At 52.9% G+C, this 19,052-nt stretch overlaps 1 protein-coding gene across 8 annotated transcripts in view; it reads right to left on the reverse strand.

Annotated features, from left to right (window-relative positions):
• CUX1 (cut like homeobox 1) overlaps positions 1-19,052 on the reverse strand; it is a 374,916-nt gene that overhangs the window by 15,925 nt on the left and 339,939 nt on the right. For 4 of the 8 annotated variants that reach the window (XM_067011760.1, XM_059038129.2, XM_059038127.2 and 1 more), the window contains exons 23-24: positions 16,174-16,438; positions 1,272-11,384 (exon numbers count right to left, since the gene is read on the reverse strand). The exons of 3 other annotated variants lie outside the window; for them this stretch is intronic. In XM_067011760.1, coding sequence (XP_066867861.1) covers positions 10,676-11,384; positions 16,174-16,438 — 974 coding nt within the window. In that variant the 3' untranslated portion in view covers positions 1,272-10,675. Of the gene's footprint in view, positions 1-1,271; positions 11,385-16,173; positions 16,439-17,451; positions 17,559-19,052 lie in introns of those variants that run through there. One more of the 8 variants, XM_067011761.1, reaches the window with a different exon arrangement.

Consider the following 19,052-nt stretch of genomic DNA (forward strand, 5'->3'; position numbering starts at 1 on the left):
CCTCTGGAGCTGGCCGTTTACAAAAACAAGAGTCAGCCCTGCAAAACCATGTGCAGCTGCAGTTCTGCTTAATTAAATCTCACAGCAAAAGCACTTGGGGAGATCTTCTGGGTAAAAAGAGTTTGTGCTAAGTGCTTTCTTTTTTTTTTTCTTTTTACATTATATCTTTTAATTTAGTTAAAGGATCTTTAAAAAGTGGGGGTGTGCCTAAACTAGAAACAGAAAAGGTTCCCAGTGAGGTTTGAGTTTCTCAGCACCGAACTGGGAGAGCCTTACTGGTTTTATGCCAACTTCTCCCATGGAGGGTGGGTGGGCAGACATTCGGGGACAGCTCTACGCTTCCACACCCGAGTGACGGGTTGAGACAGGGGCTGCTGGGAGCCCCTAGCACTGGTGGGAGACTCTGCCTGCTCTGGGGTCTCCTATGGAGGGGAAATTGAGTCCCGTTTAGCTGACGCTTCGGTATCATGTGTGGGAGCTTCACATGCTGAAACCTACACACCAAGGCGCAATGAACTAATACACTCCCCCACCCCCACCCCACCCCGCCACCAGTCACACACCGGTGAGGACGGCAATTCTTTTCCAATCCTGTAAATCTCGAGACAAGAAGCCTCCTCGGTCACAAGCACGTGGACCACATAGCAGCCAACTCTGCAGGGCTCTCCCACCTCCAGCCCCGAGCGCTGGCTGGAGAGGCCCTTTCTCAGGAGCCCGATCATTCTGGAAGCCCACAAGACACGGCTGCCGCCTTCCTCTTCCCACCCATTCGCCTGCACTCACAGGTGCCCCGAGCTTGTCCTCCTTCACATCACAGGAGTCAGGGACAAAGCCAAGACACCCCACAGAGCAGGCTGAGGCCAGGCCGCCGGCGCCACACCCTACACGGTCGCCCGCCATTCCTGGTCCTCACAGGCCCGTGAGACTCGCGATGGTGCCCCCGTTTCACAGACAAGGAGGCGGGTGCCGGGAGGGCCGGCACGTCAAAGGTACCCGAACGGTAAGGGCGACGTAACAGCGAGCAGCGATGCGGGCCCTCACGGAGCACGTACCGTGCGCCCAGACGGAGACCCGAGGACAGCAGGGCCTGCAGGCGCCCGGATCCCCGCGCCTCCTACCCGCGGCCCCACGTTCCTGCCGACAGCTGCCCCGACGCCACACGCGCCAGGAAGCACCGGGAGGCAGTTCTCGGGGTGCCCTTTGGACCCAAAATGCAAGTGTTTGCTGCTCCTCCTCAGGCCAGAGCCCTTTCAATAAAAACGACCCACACGTTCTTGTGTTTGTATAAAAGATATTTACTTCAATTATCACACCTACGGTGCTAGTGAATAATAATAATACATGGTGTGAGTTTCATACAGTGATATTGCTTCTCCATGTCATATAGGGACCGTTGTACAGTGCTGAGAACAAACATCGTATGCTTAACCAAAGACAGACGGGACGGGGACCCGCCCAGGGGCCGACGGGTGCCTCCCCCACCCCCGTGCCAGGCGGATCAACTTTTGACTTACCGTGTCGAAAACAAATAGCAGAAATAAAATGTTACTAGAGATGGTTCACAGCAACACAACAGAGACTTTTCTCAAAGCTATTTGTACAAAAATGATGGGGGTTTTTTTGTTGGTTTTTTTTTTTTTTTTGGTCAATTGGGTCACTGTGAAGATTAAAAAAAAAAAAGTCTGTGATTGCGAGTACGAACAAATGAGCTCTAAAAACATCTAAGACTTAGTGCATTACAGAAAATATAAAATACTGCTAAAATGTAAGACACCACAAGACACGGGGCGCGGGGGGGGGGGGGCAGCGGAGCTTATTAGGAGTCATGTGGAAGAGGCCCGCCGTGCGGCCGGCCGGCCTGTGCTGTGTTAGTAGTCTGGGCAGGAGCGTGGCCACCCGCTCTCACGGCAAGTAGTTTATTGCACAATCGCAAAGAGCTAGGTCTTACTCAGTGGAGAGGGACGTGGGAGACACCGCCTTTTCTTTTGCTTTTTCCCACTTTTATTTTATAACAAGCTATCCGCAAATGCTTTCGGAACTTTGAACGAATCCTCATACGCCTCCAAAATGCACAGCATTTTCTGAGGGGGTCTCAGAGAGTGGGACATGAGATGCCCATTTTTCCAAGGAGGCAGAAAATGGGTTGAGAGAGAGAGAGAGAGAGACAGAGAGAGAGAGAGAGAAATGCATAGACTGCTTGGAGGGAAATGGAAACCCTTTGGCAGGGGAGGGATGGGGCGTTATTTCATCAGAGGGCTTTCTTTCAAAGAGACGAGGACAGAAGCAGGACCCCAAATGATGTCAGAGGAGGGAAAAGTCATGGCACAGAGAGTGAGTCGGCGATCGGGGGGCCCTTGGGGAGCCCCCACCTTGGCCTCCACCACCAGTCCCGCTGCACCCCAACACCCGAAGAGCAAGCAACTGGGGGCCTTGTTGGCTGTGCCTCTAGCCACAGAAAGCTGTGCCCCTGGTCCAAACTTCCTCCACACTTGACCATGTGAAAGGCGAAAAGGGACTCCACCCCACCCCCCTGGGGTGGGTCCTGAAGCCGCAGCCGGACTAAGAAACACGTTTGCTCCTCCAGAAGGTTCTGACCAACTTTGCAGGCAAGGAAAACAACAACAACAGAAACGAAAGCCAACCGAAACCTGTCAGCCCACGTGAGCCTTGCCGGAAACCTCTCTCACCCGAAGTCAGGCTCGACCAGGCCGCCGCACCCGCTCTGCCAGGGGCTCCTGAAACGTCATGAACCCAGAAGTCTGACCAGAGGCTCTAGGAGGCTTTGGGGAACTGAGCTTTGCTTTTTCTAAGTCTCCTCTATAGTTCCTCACGCGAGCGTCCTTGAACCCGGCGTTTCCTTACGTTGGTACATTTGTTCTGTTGTTCATCATCTCTCTCATTTTGAAAAGTTAGACGTGTGGAGACCACCAGTGTTTGGGTGGCTGCCCTGGAGACAGATGTCTGATTCTGCTGAAGCCCCCGCTGGCCCCCCTCCCCGTCCCCTCCTGCCCAGCCCACTCCGCATCTCCAGACCCTTGGGTTCTTTGGCGGGTGTGTGTGTGTGTGTGTGTGTGTGTGTGTGCGTGTGTGTGTGTGTGTGTGTGGCGGGGGCAGGAGGCAGAAGACGGTAACCACTGGAGTGATAGCAAAAAGCATTTATGACAACAACAACGACACAAAATAACAATATACTCCTGATAAGTACTTAAAGGATTAACCTAATAATAAATAGAAGAGGCTAGAAATAATTTTTTTTTTTTTTTCTCAAGGAAACATCCTTTTATAATTATCCTCACGCACGCTGGCGGGTCAGTAGCAGTCAATCCATCTCAACGAGAAAAGGTTAAGTGCTGGAAGGGATAGCTGTGGTCTCACACCGGGGAAGGCCCTCAGCTGCGGAGTCACAGACCCCCTCCACCCGCCCTGCCACCCAGCCAGAAGTTCTGGTGGGTGCCCGTGGGCCCTCCACGCCCAGCTTGGCGGTCAGCAAGAGGCAAGCTGAGATGGGGGCGGGGGGATGCTGGGGAGGCCTGTTTTCCCTTCAGTTCATGAACACACGGAACTACAGTGGACAGACTCGTCCTATTCCTCCACAACCTGAATCGTCCTGGTCTAAAGCTTACTTTGAGTTCATTTGGTGTGCAATACGTTACCTCTTAAAAATGAAGAAAAATGATTTCTATTGCACAGAGCTTTTACACATAGTCAACTATTTAAGTGCTTTCTGTTTAAAGCAAACTAGGCAAAAAAAAAAAAAAAAAAAAAAAAAAAAAAAAGAGAGAGAGAGAAAAGAAAAAAAAAAAAAAGGAAAATGAAAAAAGGAGAAAAAAGGGAACCAGAAAACAAAAGCAGCCCCGTGCCACTTCAATGCATCTTGCTGACCGGTGTCTGGTTTCACCAACGGAAGTCCCAATGCTTCCGTACACACTGTGCTTCTGATAATTTTCCATAGGGATGTAGCCATGACATTGGGATATAAGGCACCTTTCCTTTCTGATCACAGAAAGCTTGATACATAGCATATAGCATATTTTGTGGTAGAAATGAAAGCCTAAACACTACAGAAATTACAGTAACACAGACTCTACACTATTGGATAAGCTAAAATGATCCACGAAAAGCAACTCAAAGCGATTTTAAACGTCGAATAGCGGGGATGGGGAAGTGCACATTTATGCCTAGCCTAATGTCTTTCTCTCACTAGCCTTTTTTTTTTTTTTTTTTTTTTTTTAAGGTCCTTCACCTACAATGCCCAACTTTTAAAATTAGCATTTTGGAGGAGACTAGGCGCTTTGGAAATGTCTTGTTAAAGCTAAATGTCACTTCATCCAAAAATGAAAATGGGGAGGACGCCACTGGCAGCGTGGACAGTCTCTTTGGAGGGAAGGTGGTGACGGAAGGGGTGGTAGCAGGGCCTGGGCTGGTGGGGGCAGTTCCTGCGATGGGACAGACGGTGGTGGTGGTGCTGGGGAATTGCATGTCCTTCTTCTTCCCTGACCAGGGGTGAGGCTCGCAGGCTGCTAGGGCAGGGCAGACTCCAGGGCAGGGCTCATTTTATGCTCAGCTCGGCACTGCCCACGCCCCTTCCCTGCCACCTAGATCAGATCGGCCCCGAGGGCTCTGGCCTCAGTTTTCTGCACGTCTCTAAGGGTCTCAAAGCCTTATCTTTTTGGAACTTTAACTGGCAACGTGCTTTCCCTTCTTTTCCTGGTAGTTTTCGTCTACCAAAAGGCAGCGACGGATGGGAATGGAAGTTACCAACATCGCCAAACTGGACCATCCTCTTGGCAAGCGGGTGCGCTGGCGGGACCGACATTCAGTGCACTGGGGAAGCAGACGCACAGCATGTTGGAGCCCCAGGCCACCATCTTGACACTTAGGGCAGGAGCTCTGCCTCGGGGGTCACGAAAGCTCCCCTAACGCCGTCAAGGCCCGAACGAGACCGCAGCAGCAGCCGGGGAATTTCTAAATGTAAGCTCCTCCCGGTCAGCGCTTCCAAGTTCTTTCCATCAGCACACTCTGGCCACCTCACCTAACCAGCAGCCCCGGGAGCTGGTTTTCTTCAGCGCGGGGCGGAAACTGGCCTACTCTTTGGGGAAGCAAGGGTCACGTGACTGAAGACGGGGCATGAGGCCTGGAGAAGGCCGTATTTTCTCCTGTCCTTCAGAAGATTCCCACGGAGGTCTCACAGAGGGGCTGAAACGCTAACCTCCCAGTGCCAGAGACAACAGAGCTCCCCGAGGCCAAGTGGGAATCCTGGGGAAGTGACCTCACGTGGCCATGGAGGGGCAGCCCAGGGCAAGGGAAATGGCTGTGACGCGTCTTAACAGCTGAGCAGGAATGGACAGAGTGCAGAGGCGGGCCAAAGGCAAGGCCCTCTGGGGCCCGAGACGGCCCCTGCCTGCAAAGGAAACAGCTGTGAGAGCTTCAGGAACAGGTGCAAGCCAAGAGGAGAGTCCCCGTGCCTCGCAGAGAACAGCTGTCTGTCCATGTCGTGCTCACAAGAGGGAAGAAGCCGCCTGCCCACCAGGCCAAGACACACTCATGGACGCCACGCTTCTAGGTTTTCTCTCTTCCCGGATCCCGCTTGCCTCATGTTTCTGAGGGGTGAGGGGTGAGATCGAGTGGGAGCGTGGTTAGTGAGGTAGAAGGGGACAAATGAGTGTGAAAACAAAGGACATCCAGGGAGGGAGCCAAACTTCCAGGCTGAAGGGGCGCGGCCACCAGCCCGCCACGCTGGCCAGGACCCCGCCACACTGGCCAGGACCCCGCCACGCTGGCCAGGACCCCGCCCCGCTGGCCAGGACCCCGCCACGCTGGCCAGGACCCCGCCACGCTGGCCAGGACCTCGCCCCGCTGGCCAGGACCCTGCCACGCTGGCCAGGACCTCGCCCCACTGGCCAGGACCCTGCCACGCTGGCCAGGACCCTGCCACGCTGGCCAGGACCTCGCCACGCTCCACCTCCTCCACGGAGCTGGCTTACTGGCCTCAGAGGAGCAGCTTGGGACGGCTAAGGACAGACACTTGTTTTCACAGGCCCGTCGAGAGGCGCCTGCCATAGTGCATTTAAGGCAAAGGCTACTGTCCCCAAGTTCAAGACCTAGTAAATCACCATCGCTGTTTCACTCTGTGCTGCTCATCCCTGAAGGACAGCGTTATGCTTCCCCTGGCTCCTCTGCTATTTTCAGGGAGGTTTGTTTTCCTACAATCAGAGGAATGAAAAACATTGCATAGAAAGTCAATAGAGTTCATTGATCAGCCCTGCATGTAAGGACACGCATTCAGGGAGAACAAAGAAATCCAGGCCAGCTTTAGCCGGAAAGGCACCTGCCTGCGGACAGAGCTGTCCGGTGACTCTCGTCCCGACCTCTTGGGGCACGACTGCTGCGTGATCTGAGGATGGTTAGCTGATGCCAGAGCTTGAGTACAACCTGCCCCCTGCTTGGTCTGCTCAGGGCTGGGGGCCGACGGGGCCCCAGGCATGGAGGCACTCGGGCATTTCCTTCCTCCTGGAGCTGGCGGCTGGGCCTGGGGCTGGCTGGGGAGGGCCTCTCACGGCCACAGGGAGCACAGACGCACACTTAAGCCGAAGCTCTGTCGCACTCTGGGTCTGGCCCACCAACCAGCATATCTGGCTTTTAAATGGGGGGTGGGGAACAAAGATGCCCACGGGAGGGAGATGAGCAGGGAGGCATTTGTGCTTTGGAAGTTCAGGGAAACTGTCCCAGGGAGGCCATGAACTCTCATCTTTTTGCCTCGGTCACTTTCCCAGACGTAGTGGCCACGGCCTTGAGAGTAGTCATACAAGTCAAGATCCTGGCATTTCCTGGAGACTTCTCTCCAGTCTGCTGACCGTAAGCCACCTCGTGTCGTGATGTTCTTTGGGAAGGTAGGCTCTGAGGAAAACCGAGTTAGAGCTAGATGGCTGTGGTGATCCTTTCTAAAGAAGGGCGGTCTGGTAGACAGAGATCACAGACAACCAACCCTGCCTGACCCAGAAGTTCAAGGGCAGAGGTCACCTGGGAGCCAGGTGGCAGGAGCAAGCGGGCACAGGGCTGGGACAGAACCCACACCCCTTCCACCTCAGACACCACAGGAGAACGTGGGCAGGACCCAAGGGTCAAGAGGCTGAACGTGAACACCGATCGTATGCGGAGCCTCCACTTAGCCAGCTAAGTAATGGCAAAAACCTTAACTTATGAACACTGCCTTCAATTAACAAAAAGAAGCCATTTAAAATGGTATAATGGAGCTTGTAATTAAGTGTTAGTGTTTTATAGGAAACCGTTTTCCCCAGGGGAGAGGTACAAATCAGCTTTTTAAACTGATGGAGCGTAAAGAGGAAGAGGTCGGCTGCCTGTGGGAGCTACTGCTTGGAACGCCAGCCAGCTGAAGGTAAAGCCCACGGAGAGGATGCTATTCAAGGCACTTGAATATTGCTTCTCAAGATGAAAGATCAACCCTCGGACTCAAAATGAGGGGCGCGAAGGGGAGGGGGACACCCCCTCCGCCCCCAGGTTTCTGTTACTTAGTGGCAGCTCTTAAAAGTATTATAGTGACAGCTTAACACAAGAGATCATAGGGTTCGGATCGCAATCAAAAAAAATAAAATAAAATAAATAGAGGAAAAAATACAAACATGGAACTGCAAGCAAAATTTAACCAACTGATTGTATCGAGCACCCGGATGTAAGTCTGGCAAAAAAAGATAGAATGGAAATCAACAATAACCTAGTTTAAAAAAAAAAAAAAAAAAAAGAACAACAACAAAAATGGCTAAATTGCCTGGAAGAGCCAAGGCGGCTGTTTTAGACGTTACTATTTGGCCACTAGGATGGACAGGTTTATACTTTTTCAATTTCCTCCGATTTCACACCTTAGTAAATAACAGTCATGCCTTTAAAACGAAAATACTACCCTAGTATTCCCTGTTAACGCCCTGCTTTTCGTTCTAAGGAAAATCAGGTATTTGGAGATTCAGCACACGTGACGACAAAATTCCTCCTCGAGGTTTTCGCGGAGAGGGCACCACAGTACTGTCAGGGGCTCTGCTGCTTGCTGTCCTGAGGGTCACGAATGCAAACTCGCTCTTCTCACCGCACCTGGATTCAGCCAGATGTGAATCCGTTTTCCCCTTATTAAGCTCCTCCATGTTGAATTCTCTGCTCACTGAACCAGATTTCAAGTTCAGAGATGATATGCAACCATCAAAAGACAAACGGCCTGCCTCCCAGCCTCCTAGAGCCTTCTGCAAACTTCTTATTCATGAAAAGGCATTGTCTTTAGTGTAGTGACTCTTAAACTTGTGAAAACTTGAACTAAGTGCTGCAGTTGCAGGTTAAAAGACTGTAAATGAAATACATAATTTCTAAAACATCATGCAAGAAATGTGGTTTCACATCTTACAGTCAAAGTCCTACAAGTTAATTAATACAAGCACACTGAGGTGTAATAGCGCGGGAGCATACCTTTAAAATTAGAACTCCCTCCCACCCCCCCCAAATCAAAAAAAGGTAATATTCATTAAACTTAAGAAATAATGAATGCACCATTAAAATGTCATCCAAAGATGTTGACCTAAGACAAAGGTTTCAATGATACACAATACGGTCAAAAAGGTTTCAATCAGTAATATACAGTATGACAACTACATCTTGTAAATTATACCCAATACTGCCGGCAGTCTATCCCTCTAAAGAATATTTGCCCCTCTCATCCCTTCCTAACAATCAGATAATAAAATACAGCACCTATAAATAAGCAAAAAAAAATATATATATATACCGAAATCATCTATTGTTAGTTTAAAGATATGGCAATAAAGGAGTCTAAATTAGCAAACTTGTAGAAGCCATAACTGATAAAACAGCTTATTGAAAAAAGGTGGCAGTAATGCACTCTATGTGTGCACAGGTACTTAAGAAAATACACAGACGTATAAAACTGCACACACGCACACACGCACACTCTCATCCACCTCTGTTCTCACGCATATACACATAGACGACAGGAGGAATCAGAGACAAGTTAGACTTTTGATTTGTACTTAGACTGCCCTAAACTGTGCATAAAAGAACGTTCCAAGAGGCAAAATGAATGGAGGGCCAATGGTCTGGTCTGGAAGTGAAGAGCATCAGCGTTTTGGTGTGAGTTTGGGCCATCTCTACGGGGGTGGGAGCCGAGCCCAGCCTGCCACGTTCTCTCTTCTGCAGGGAAGGAAGGAGGCTTCCCACGACGTCAACAGTCATCAGTGCTTGTGGTGGGAAGAAAGGGAGAGGGGGAGAGAGGGAGAGAGAGAGGGAGAGAGAGAGAGACAGAGAGAGAGAGAGAGAGAGAGAGAGAGAGAGAGAGAGAGAGGGAGGGAGAGAGCGAGGGAGAGAGCGCGTGCGCGCGCGAGCCCTGCCCAGGCCCAGGGAGCAGCATCCCCTGGTGGGGCTCAGTCCATCAGGTGCCCGGGAGAGTGGTGTGAGGTGCGGTGCCTTCTGTGTCGTGGAAAGACTGCTGCCTACGAGGGGCCCTGTGTGGCCCCAGATCTGCCTGCGGCGACCTTCGCGGCCTACTCTTTCCTCCTTACTTTCAACGCTCGTATGTGTGCAAGACGCACTAACACAGACGTGAGACACCATAAATTAAACAAAATGAACGGGTACATGCTACAGTTCTAACTTGTCTCCTACACCTCCGAGATATGAGGTCTGATCAGCGTGCTCTGCGGTTAGAGGTTAAAAAGCAGATTATAAAATACCTAGATTCGGATCTTTTCTTTTTGTCCTGATTTGGCCTAGAATGGAGTGTATTAAACAAACCCTGGTCAGCAAAAGCCCAGAGTCAGTTAAAGCTATGGATCAATGTGCACTACGTGTCAGGATTCTATTCACGTACAAGAAAACACTACGTCAGCTACCACAAAATCAGATAGTTTCCTGATGTGACTTTTCTTTTTGTTAAAAAATATGTGAAGTAAATGTGTTTTACTTTAATTCAAAGTTCCAAAGGAGAAGATTCTTTGCTTGAAAATATTTAGGAATCCAAACTAGTGTGTTTAGAGTCGGTTTGACTGTGCAATCTCTTAGTGGCAACTGAACAGCTACAAAAACTTTCTTTTTAAATTTTTCTGAAAAATCCCCCCCCCTTTTTTTCCTGGTTTAAGAAGATAATAGTGTATTATCGCTCTGAAGCCATTAGATGGCAGATAAAAAGCCCCCTTTTAATATGTGGGTTTGATTTTTTTTTTTTTTTTTAAAGCCCACACGAAAGAGGAGGGCGCAAGGCAAAGCTGTAAGAGTTATTCCAGAACCTGTGGAAATCACTTAGGGCAATAAAAAAAACACTTCAGGGTACAAAAAAGCTCGACTACACATTTCCGTTTTCTTCCTTGAAAACACGACATAGATTGGGCTTAATGCTCCTTTGTTTTCTATATGCACCTTGGCCTATGGCGATTTTGCCCTGTGGCCCGCAGGGCGGTAAGTGCGCAACAAGGTCCAGGCCGCGGAGTCGGCGCCCCCCCCCCTCCTGCCCGGCCCGGTTCGGCCCGGCTCGGCCAGACTCGGTTCGACTAGGCCCAGCTCGGCTCGACTAGGCCCAGCTCGGCCCTGCCCGGTCAGGTGCGGCCCGGCTCGGCCAGACTCGGCCCGGCTCGGCGGGACGGACGGGCGGGCGGGCGGCGCCCTCTCAGAATTCCCATTCGATGGGCTCCTCCCGGCTGGCGGCCTTCTCCAGGCGGTGGATTATGCTGTTCAAGTTCGCGGCCTTCTTCTTCCTCAAGGGGTTGTCTCGCGAGTCCCTGGCGCCGGCCGCCTCTGGGAGGCCGAAGAGGCTCTGCAGCGAGCTGGGCCTGCGGGCGGCCGCGGGCGCGCTGGTGCTTGGCAAAGCGGAACTCCTGTCGGCGCCGTCCCGGGCCCTGCACGGGCCCTCCCCCGGCGGGGCGGCTGAGGTAGCGGCGTCCTCCCCGGCCGCGGGCGCGGCGGCGGCGGGGTTTGGCACGGGCCCCGGGCCGTCCGCGGGGCCCTCGGGCGGCGGCGGCGGCGGTGGCGGTGGCGCCCGGGGCCGGCTCTCGTCGGTGGTGGCGGCCTCCGGGGCCGGGGTCCCCGAGGGCGGCGGCTCCGCCTTCTCCGCCGGCCGCGGCGCCTCCTCCCGCTCCTCCGGGGCCGCGGCCGCCTCGGCCGGCCCTCCCTGAGACTTGGCGGCGGCCGCGGGGCCGCCCGACTCTTCGGCATCCGCGGCGCCCGGGCCCTCGGCGGCCTCCACGCCGTCGCAGCTGTCGCCCTCCGAGCTGGGCGCTGCCCGGCCGCTCCGGGCCGACGGCGAGTCGCTGGCCCCGGCCTGGCCCTGGCTCCCGGCCTGAATCTCCTCAATAAACAGTTCTCTGCGGATCCGAGACCTACGAGACACAAGCAGGGGGGCGCCATGAGGGGGCCGCCGCGCACGGGCGCTCTGCGCCCCCTTCCCTTGCGGCCGGGGCCTCCTGCCATCTCCGCCCCGACGCCCTCTCTCGGTCCACCGCACCGCATCTCACACTCCCACCCGCCGGACAGCTGTTGAGGCCCCGCCCCTCCTAGCCAGGAGCCAGCAAAGACCCCGCGGTTTCCTAAACTCGGTGCCTCTGCGTAACCTGTCCCTTGGTTGGCAGGCCAGTCCCCTCTTCACAAGGATGGAGCGCCAGCGTTACTTATTTAATGGCACGGTTCCTCCAGCTCCACGCCAGTCCACCTCCAGCCAGGCTGTGAATGGCGAGGTCCCATTCTTAGCACACCCCAGGCCTAGCATGGTGCTTGGTGTACAGTGATAAAAGCCGACTGAATTCATACGTGAAAGGAGAGCATCAATGATAACCACTGCCTCCTCATCTGGACTTCGTGAGAGAGAACCAATTACTAGACGGTGCGCAAAAGTGAAAATCTCCGGTGTCCTGCTCTGAGCCACGGGCCAGGCAGGGCCTCTGGTCAAGGCTGAGGCGGGATTCTGACAAATTATGTATCTCAACTAACTCCCTCCTCTAAAAGAAAACCAGGAAGGGGTCATTTCTGATCAAGCAGGAAGGAGACCAAATAACGTGCTCCAATGCATCAAGCATGTTTTAATCAAGCTGAGTTCAGCCTACGGGGGAAAGTGTGCTTCACTGTTTCGTTGGGTCTGAAGGAAACGGCTGCAGAAGGGCCCTGGCCTTCCCTGTTTTGGAGCCCTTCGTGATGTCATGAAAGGGCTGTTAAGTCTGTTCTGTTTTGTGTTGGAATTTCTCTTCCCATCGTGCGCACAGTACTAGGCTCAGTCAGAAGTCTCCCTAGGTGTTTCTTCCAAAGAGCTGAAAGGGCCTCTGATCGTGAGCCAACTGTTAGTGGAAAAGCATCTTCAGGGAAATGAGCGCCAAGCCCAGTGTCCTGCAGAAGCTGGGCCTGCAGGAAGCCCTGGGGTTAGGCATACACAAAGATATTTTCTACAGTGCATACAACTCGATAAAGGTCACATTTTTTGAGAACCCACAATATGCCAGGTCCTGTGCTGGGCGTAGGGAGGCTGGGGCCAGGGATAATCTGGCTGTAGTTGAGTCCAGTATATCAGAACTCTGGTCACGGTTATCTGCTACATAGTTTTTTGCTCCACACATAGGGTGAGCACTGACCCTTGTCCTGAAGATGATTCCTGAGCCAGAGCTACCCGGGTGAGATCCTGAAGCCCCCCAGAAGTTCCCAGGGATAACGGAAGACTTTTCTCCTTCCCTTGGGCTACCTTGGGTGCCCGTGAGATGGCAGCTCCCATAAACAGGTTCCTAGGCACTTTGCCGGGAGGGCGAACCTGCTCTTTACTGGCTTTTAAGCCCTTTGGCAGCCAGAAATGCCCGTTGGGATGAACACCCAATCCCATTCCACCCTGGTTACGGAGGTGGGAGGCTAGACGGGCAGCTGAGGGTTTGGCCCCATCCAGGCCACAGGCCCACCCTGGACTAACTCTGAGTCTCAGGGGCAGCCTGGCCCAGCTTGGAGAACAGGCTTTTTGGAACCAGGCAAACCTGGGTTTGAAATCTGGCTTGTCACTCACTAGCCGGCCACCTTGGGCAAGTTCCTTAACCTTAATGAGCTTCAGTTTCCTTAGCAGAAAAATATGGAGACTAGTGTCTTCCTTGCAGAGATGTTACAATTAAATATTAATGTATATATACTATAGGACACAAAGTTGACCCCCCCAAAAAAAGAAAAGTAAAAGAAAAAGGAACACCCTCACTGGCTCGGCTAACGTGTATAATAACCTTTCTCTGTAAAACGGGGCTGGCAGCAAACACTGAATTCCACTGCTGATCAGAGGAAGTGATGAGATAACATCTACAAAGCGCTTGGCTCCGTGCCTGGCACATGTTATATGCTCAGCAGCTACGAGACGCCATCCTTCTTAGCCTAGATTTCTCTCCATGTCCCTGAGGAAGATTATCTTCTGGTCTAGAAAGATCAGGTCCCAGAAGCAAATCTGCTTTTCAGACAAGTCATGCAAGGCTGACAGGATGCCATGGCTTTTAGGGCTTGGAAGAGTTTCTTCTAATGGACCTGTTCTTCTCCAGGAGACCAGGTGTCCTGAGCTATGTTGTTCTGAAATTCCTGGGTAAATGGTCACCCTAGAGTACTTCTAAGTTCCTTAGGGTGAAAGGATAAGAGGAAGTAAAGTTGTATTTTATTTTTTCGATGGGGGCAAAAATCGACCCCAAACATTACTAAGGGTTCCAGTGGCGCAGTAAAAAATAAATCAACTTCTGTTTAACTCCTGTGGAAGGAGCCTCAGAAAGCGCCCTCTCGCTTAGGAATTAAAACACGTTCAGCGCATGTGTGCTGAGTGCTACTGTGTGCTCGTCCTTGTGTGAAGCTCTGTGGGACGTACCAGGTAAGCTGGTCTGGACTAGGCATTTACGGGAAGGGCTAAAGCCACGGAGAGGGTGCTCGCCCAGCTGCAATCTCTGCTCTGCACTTTTCCTCCGGGTGACCTTAGGCAAGGGACTTCAGTTCTTTGGCTTTACGCCAGTTCTGAATGACCTGGTGCCGCTTCTCATCCAGCCTATTTTGTGGCTCATAAAACCCTTCTCTAGTTCAGTTCTTCTCTCAGGACTCTGCCATATCGTACCTCTTCCGGGATATTCATCCAGGTCTCTGCAGGTGAAACTCAGCCCTGCCCTTGGTTACCTCACGTGACTTCCCAGCCTGCTTCGTTGGGGAGTATGTTTGACAGGAAGCATTTATTGCACATTCATCTCCTCTAGGTCTGGACCTGAGCTCATGACTAGCTTTTGAGGTTCTACTGCGATTCTTCCCATCTCCCCCTTCTCTCTTTGTAGTTGAATCTGCCTGAATGCTCAAGGGAGGCTTCTCCACAATGACCAGCTGCCCGTCCTGTGACGGCATCACTGTGGCGGTCAGGAGGCCAGCTGGGAAACGTGGAGGGCACATGCCCCGGCCAGGAGGCAGCGGCTGCCACTGAACTGAGGCCTGTCGGGGGATCTGGGGGGGGAAAAAAAAAGGCGGCCCCAGCAGGGCCAGTGGAAATGGCTTTGGAGACGTTTTGTGCGACTGGTATAGCACCTTTACCCAGATACCCAGCCATCTACAGCTTCCGGCACCCCTGTCCAGGGTTGCGATTCTTGCGTTAAAATGGACATAACTTGCAGAAGACTCAAAAGTACACATTCAAATGAAACTTTGTGTCCAGAAAGTGAAAGGAGGGTTGTGTGACGCCTGTGGCACGGAGAGGCTCCGGTGAACTTCTGCCTACGTTTCCATTCACTAGCCTTCACTGCACTTTAGTTCACTGCTTTGGAGGTTCCGTTCCGTGCAGAGGGAGCTCTCCGTTATTGTAACCGCTGACCTCACTCTGCCTCTGTTTTTATCTGATTGGTAAATTTAGGATGAATAAGCTAGCCGTGCTCAGCTCATGTACTTGGTCTTCTTGGGAGCCAGCCTACACATGGGGGGGCCTGCCGGGGCCAGCGGTGCCATGATGGATAAACTGGCCTGGTTTTCAGGGCCAGGGAGCAAGTCGGTTTGGCTCTCACACTAAAGCTACATCTGCTAACGCAGGCTTCGTCAGCAATAAAGGTATTATTTTGGTTCCCATCTAATAGTTAAAAATTTTCCAATTTGTTCAGAACCTGGGAACAATTGTGCCCTGTCAGAAGCTCCAGCAGAGCCTATCCGATGAGGCAGGTCCCAGTTTGAGACACAACTCCTCCCTCTAGCCCCTGACCGTCTGTGATCTTATGTTGCCTGCCACTTATTTCAGGTGAGGAACCGTGAGGGCTCCACCTGCACTGGTTATACATGTGCACTTGTCACCTTGGTATAACCCAGAGCACCTACCCCAGTTCTGCTGAGCCCTAGAGAAAATGATGTTTTGATGGGAACTAGCGATCGAGATGGCCGCGTACAAGGCATTAAACAGGCAGGAATTTCCATCAGGCCACTGAGAATTCCTGGTTTCTAGCAGTAGGGAGTCTTGGTTATAGCGGTGATCGACAATTCCTTATCTGTCAGTGGATCTCCATTATCTAATTCAAACATTTTTACCCCAGTCCTTTGTTCTAGAGGAGAGCACCGGGCCCTTCCCTCCTCAGGGAAGTTATTTAACCCCTCTGCGCTTTATGTTTTCAGCTATAAAATGTGGAAAGAACTATATCTCTTACACAGTTGTGCGGATCGAGTGATACAGTGCTGGTTAAAACACATAGCTCAGTGTCTGCGGACCTAGTACATGCTCAACAAATCTTCATTAACTCATGACTTTCCCAGAAGAAAGGGTCTTACACTACCTAATTGATTTAATTACAAAACTAATTTGGAAAACAATACTGTAAAAGACCCTGAGAAAGCATTAAAAAAAAAAAAAATCACCAAATACACGGTCACTACTGTGGAACCATGAATGACTACACTCTCCCTTTTTAAATGATAGCCCTGAGAGATTTTTTTTCCTGGTCTCTAACTATATATATGACCCTGGTCTTTGGGGTTTAAAACGCCAATACGAATAAGAAGCCAAGTAACTGACCAAACGCCAAGTTCTCAGTCCCCAGCACGCCGTCCCTGTTGTGCACGGTGCACGGCCAGTCTCTGCAGTACCCGTTGCCCTCTTCCCGGGGGCTGAACGCGCGTTCTCTAAGCTGTAGCTGACTTAACTGGGCGAGAGCAGGACCGTACCTGTAATTGTGGAACCAGTTGATGACAGTGCTGGTTTTCAAGTTGAGCTGGGTGGCGAGTTCTTCGATGGTTTTTGGTGACGGGTATGGCTTTTGCTGATATGCTCGTTTCAGAGCTTCCTTCTCTTCGGGAGCCAGCACCACTCGGGGTTTCTTCAGCTGGTGCTGGGGCTGGGGGCTGGCGCCCTGGCTGTAGTCGATGCCAGTGGAGGGGGGCTCGCAGGGCTGGCTGTCGCTGACCGAGCTGTGCCGCCGCTTCATGTAGGCTGAGGGAGGGAGAGGAGTCAAACTGAGGTGCAGGCCCAGCGGGGAGACCCGCACCGCCCCGGCCCCGCCCCGGCCCCGCCCCCGACGGGCGCTACGCGGTACGCCCTCCGCCCTGCGCTCGCAGACATTGTTGTGTGGACTGTGGCAGCGCCCTGCTCTTCTGAGAGCATCTCAAAACACCTGGACTAGAACCATTCTGAAACCCAACACACACTCATCGAGGACCTGCTCTGTCGTGACATGAGGTCCCCGTCTGTCCCTGCACGACGCACGGTTTAGTGGGGACACAGAGAAGTCTACAGATAGGTGACCCCTGTAAGGTGTGATAAGGGAGGCAAGTGTGGGGTGCCACGGAGGCGGGCGCCGAGGGAGAGTACTCAGCTCAGCCTGGGGAGGGCGCCGGGGAGGCCTCCTGGGAGACATGATGATTAAACTGAATCTTGAAGGACAAAGGGATTAACCAGAAAAACTAGGCAGCGAAGTAAAGATGGTAGGAGGCTGCTCCAGAAAGCGGGAATAGTGTGTGCAAAGACACAGAGGCACGAAACAGCACGGTCAAAGTGTGGTGTCTGTGTGTGTGTGTGAGTGTGTGCGCGCGCGCACGCACGTGCACATGGCGGTGGGGGGTGGTGGAGTTGTCGGACCTAAAGGTGGAGAGATGGGCGGCCAGGGCAGGCCACAAGTTTGGACATTACCTAGAAAGCAGTGGGAAGAGACGGGAAGATTTTAATGAAGGGAATGATGTGATCAGCTCTCTCTTTCTGAAAGGCTGCCTTGGAGACAGCTCGGAGGGTGGAGTGGGAAGGGCTGGAAGGAAGAAGCTCGGTCGGGAGGAAAGAAGAATAAAGATCTGCACTAAGGCAGTGGTGACGGGGCTGGAGAAAAGCAGACGGACGGTGGAGCTGTGAGGGGTGGAGCTGACAGCACGTGGTGGCTGACCCAGCGGGGGACCAGAGTGAGCAGCGCGGAGGACGGCCCCCTGGTCTCAGGCGTGCGAGGTGAGGTGGGTGCTGGTGTCACTGGGCTGTCACAGAAGGAGCAGATTGAAGGGAGAAGGTGATGGTTCGTCTTGGAAACGTGGAGTTTGAGGGGTCTCTGGGTCACCCACGTCGGGATGTTCTGTAGGCAGTTGGAAAGACAGGTGTTAAGCTCAGAAGGATGGTCTGGGCTAGAGAGAGGAACTTGGAACCACTAGAACTGAACTTGTAGTTAAGTCCGCGACCTTGAGGAAAAAGAGAAGAGGCCGAGAATGGAATCCTGGAAAACAGCCACATGCAGAGGATAGCCCAGGAAGCAGCAGCCCTGAAGGATACGGAGACGGGAGGCCAACCAGGAGACAGTGGTGTGAGGAAGGGATGAGTGAGGATTGCGGCTCCCTGTGTCAGTGCTGCAGAGAGGAAGGTCCAACAAGCACCCAGGACGTCCTGGGTGCTTCAACATTCGGAGGTAACTGGAGGCCTCGGTGAGGAGATGGAGAGGAGCTGTGGAAGCAGAAGCCAGACTGCAGTGGATTTAACAGTGAACAGGAGGTGGGAAGGTGGAGGTAGGGGGCAGGAGTTACTATTCTAAGAAGGCCAACTGTAAAAGAAAAGTGAGAGGCAGGATGGCTTCTAGAAGGGAAGTCCCAGGTCGAGGGTGGCCCTTTAAAGATGAGAGAGAGTTGATGTTTCCAAGCTGATGGCGGAGAAGACAGAGAGAGCTGGGGCCACAGGTGAGGGAGGAGACGGCCACCGGAGGTGCATGAGGTGGGTCCTGGATACAGGAGGAGGAGGTGGGGTGGGTGGGCCATACAGACACGTATAATTATAGGGACTGAGGTGGGGAGAGTTGACGGCCTTGGTTTTCTTTATGAAGTAGGAAGGCAGGAGGAGGGGTGATCTGAAGAGATGGAAATGGAGTCTTGAGAGAGGTCAGTGAGAAATGGTGGTGGGGATGGAGGGGGGGACGGCGGGGGTGGGGAGAAGCACAGAGGACTCTACTGAAACCGGAGACACAAATCTGAGGCGGCGCCGACCCGTGTAGGTCCCAGACGCCAAGGAGGTTGGGTGAAGAAGACAGGCAGGGCGCTAACCCAAGGCTGGGATCTGCTGGGGGATGAGGAAGGAAGAGGCGTGCGATGGAGTGTCATGGCCAGAGAGTACCAAAGCGGGGACAGGGGCGGGGGGGGGGTGTTCTGGGGAAGGAGAGAAGGGCAGCAGGGGGCAGGCTGCTGGGGGAAAGCCTGGGAGGGGGAATCCAGGCTCTGGAGGCCATCTGGGGTCAGCTGGGATGAACGGAGAAACGTGGAAAGGTGGACGGACAGCGGAATGTGGTCAGTGACGGGGGACCTGAACTCGGGCTTCAAGAGGTAGAGTAGTTGTGGGCGAGGATGCAATCTGGGGGAATCAAGGGTTGAGGAGGTCAAAGAACTTGAGGCCTGGGTGCTGGACAGGTCAGATGGGTCTTAAAATTCCGCTGGATGAGGCAGGACATGGGCGTGGAGGAAGGCGCTGATCCAGAGACTTGAGGAAAGGTAGACAGTGAGCAGGAGGTTGGCGGACGGAGATGAGAAGGGGCTTCGAGAAAACCTGCCGGGCCGAGCTTGGGGGAGGCTCCTAACCCGGGAGTGGAGGG

Source organism: Kogia breviceps, chromosome 14 (genome assembly GCF_026419965.1).
Source record: "Kogia breviceps isolate mKogBre1 chromosome 14, mKogBre1 haplotype 1, whole genome shotgun sequence".
Lineage (NCBI taxonomy): Eukaryota > Metazoa > Chordata > Mammalia > Artiodactyla > Physeteridae > Kogia > Kogia breviceps.